We start from the raw sequence: 1,492 nt of genomic DNA on the forward strand, positions 1-1,492 counted from the left end.
GAAAAATCCAGAGAGAAAAAAATAAAAATCTGTTGACTTTTTTCTATTGAATATTCAACAGAATTAATGACAATTTCTCTCTATGAATGCTAATATAATTTACTAACAGCGACCAGACGATAATTCTTCAACCTGGCAGAACATATGGTACAAGATAAAGACACTATCGCCATTCCTGTGGCCAAAAACAGACTGTCTCCTTCAGTTGAGAGTTTTATTCTGCTTCGCTCTCCTGATAGCAGGGCGGGTCATCAATTTATACGTGCCGATTTACAACAAGAAAATTGTCGACAGCATGACTACAGATGTTCTCAAATTCAGGTCTAATTTGCCTTTCGTTAATGATTAAAATCACGTGGCAATTGTACATAATCGATTTTTTTTTGGTTTCATACTAATAAATTTGCATGAATACATTTCTTTTATGGCAGTTCTTAGCAAATATCTTAGAGCTAAAAGAAAAGATTGTTTCTGTAGCTCACAGTTTTCTCTATAGAAAATGTATGAGCAAAGATATTGCGATCTACATCTAATTCCGAGGTATTAACTAAAAACTGGCCTTGAAAATAATGGCTTATCCTAGTTTATTACCGTACAATGGGATATGGATTGTTTTGCAGGTGGGACTTGATCCTCATCTACGTGGCTTTCAAGTTCCTGCAGGGAGGGGGTACAGGGGGCATGGGGGTTTTAAATAATCTGCGGTCCTTCCTCTGGATCAAGATACAGCAATATACAACTCGTGAGGTCGAAGTCGAATTATTCAGGTGACAATCAATTAATTGAGCTAATTACTTTTTAATTAATCAATAGCCAACCAATTACTTTTCAATTGATTGATCGCGGCATCCATCCGTAAGCCAACAATAATTATTATATAATTATATTATTATTATTACGGCCGCAAAAACATCAGAACTGAGGGTGCTTTTAATATCATTCATTAAATACTTTCTTAAAAAACGTGAATATTAATTGAACAGAATTTCCTACCGAATTCACTGGATTTTTCTATTGAATTTCTTAGTGCGTACTGCAATAGAATGAAAAAAAAATTGACACTCTTCTGAAACTCCAGACACCTGCACAGCTTGAGTCTTCGTTGGCATCTGTCCCGTAAAACTGGTGAAGTCCTGAGAATAATGGACCGTGGAACAGACTCAATAAACAATCTCCTCAACTATATCCTGTTCTCGATAGTCCCCACAATCGTGGACATCCTAGTGGCTGTGATATTCTTCGTATCGGCCTTCAACAAGTGGTTTGGCCTGATAGTCTTCACGACAATGATCCTCTACATCATCACCACCATTTTAATCACCGAATGGAGAACCAAGTTTCAGAGGAGAATGAATCTGGCTGATAATGCCAGAAATGCCAGGAGTGTTGACAGTCTCCTGAACTTCGAAACTGTCAAGTACTATGGGGCTGAGCACTACGAGGTCAGCAGCTACAGGGAGGCTATTTTCAAGTACCAGGTGGAAGAATGGCA

The 1,492-nt window shown here is 37.9% G+C and overlaps 1 protein-coding gene across 1 annotated transcript in view; it reads right to left on the reverse strand.

Moving 5' to 3' along the window:
* Window positions 1–173, reverse strand: part of LOC105273006 (probable trans-2-enoyl-CoA reductase, mitochondrial) — a gene marked incomplete at its 3' end in the record, with an annotated part of 4,577 nt that extends 4,404 nt beyond the window's left edge. The window contains exon 1 of the mRNA XM_011315241.1: window positions 108–173. Within this exon, the coding sequence (XP_011313543.1) occupies window positions 108–173 (66 nt within the window). The remainder of the gene's footprint in view (window positions 1–107) is intronic.
* Window positions 174–1,492: the final 1,319 nt, after the last annotated feature.

Source organism: Fopius arisanus, unplaced genomic scaffold (genome assembly GCF_000806365.1).
Source record: "Fopius arisanus strain USDA-PBARC FA_bdor unplaced genomic scaffold, ASM80636v1 scaffold00617, whole genome shotgun sequence".
Classification (NCBI taxonomy): Eukaryota; Metazoa; Arthropoda; class Insecta; order Hymenoptera; family Braconidae; genus Fopius; species Fopius arisanus.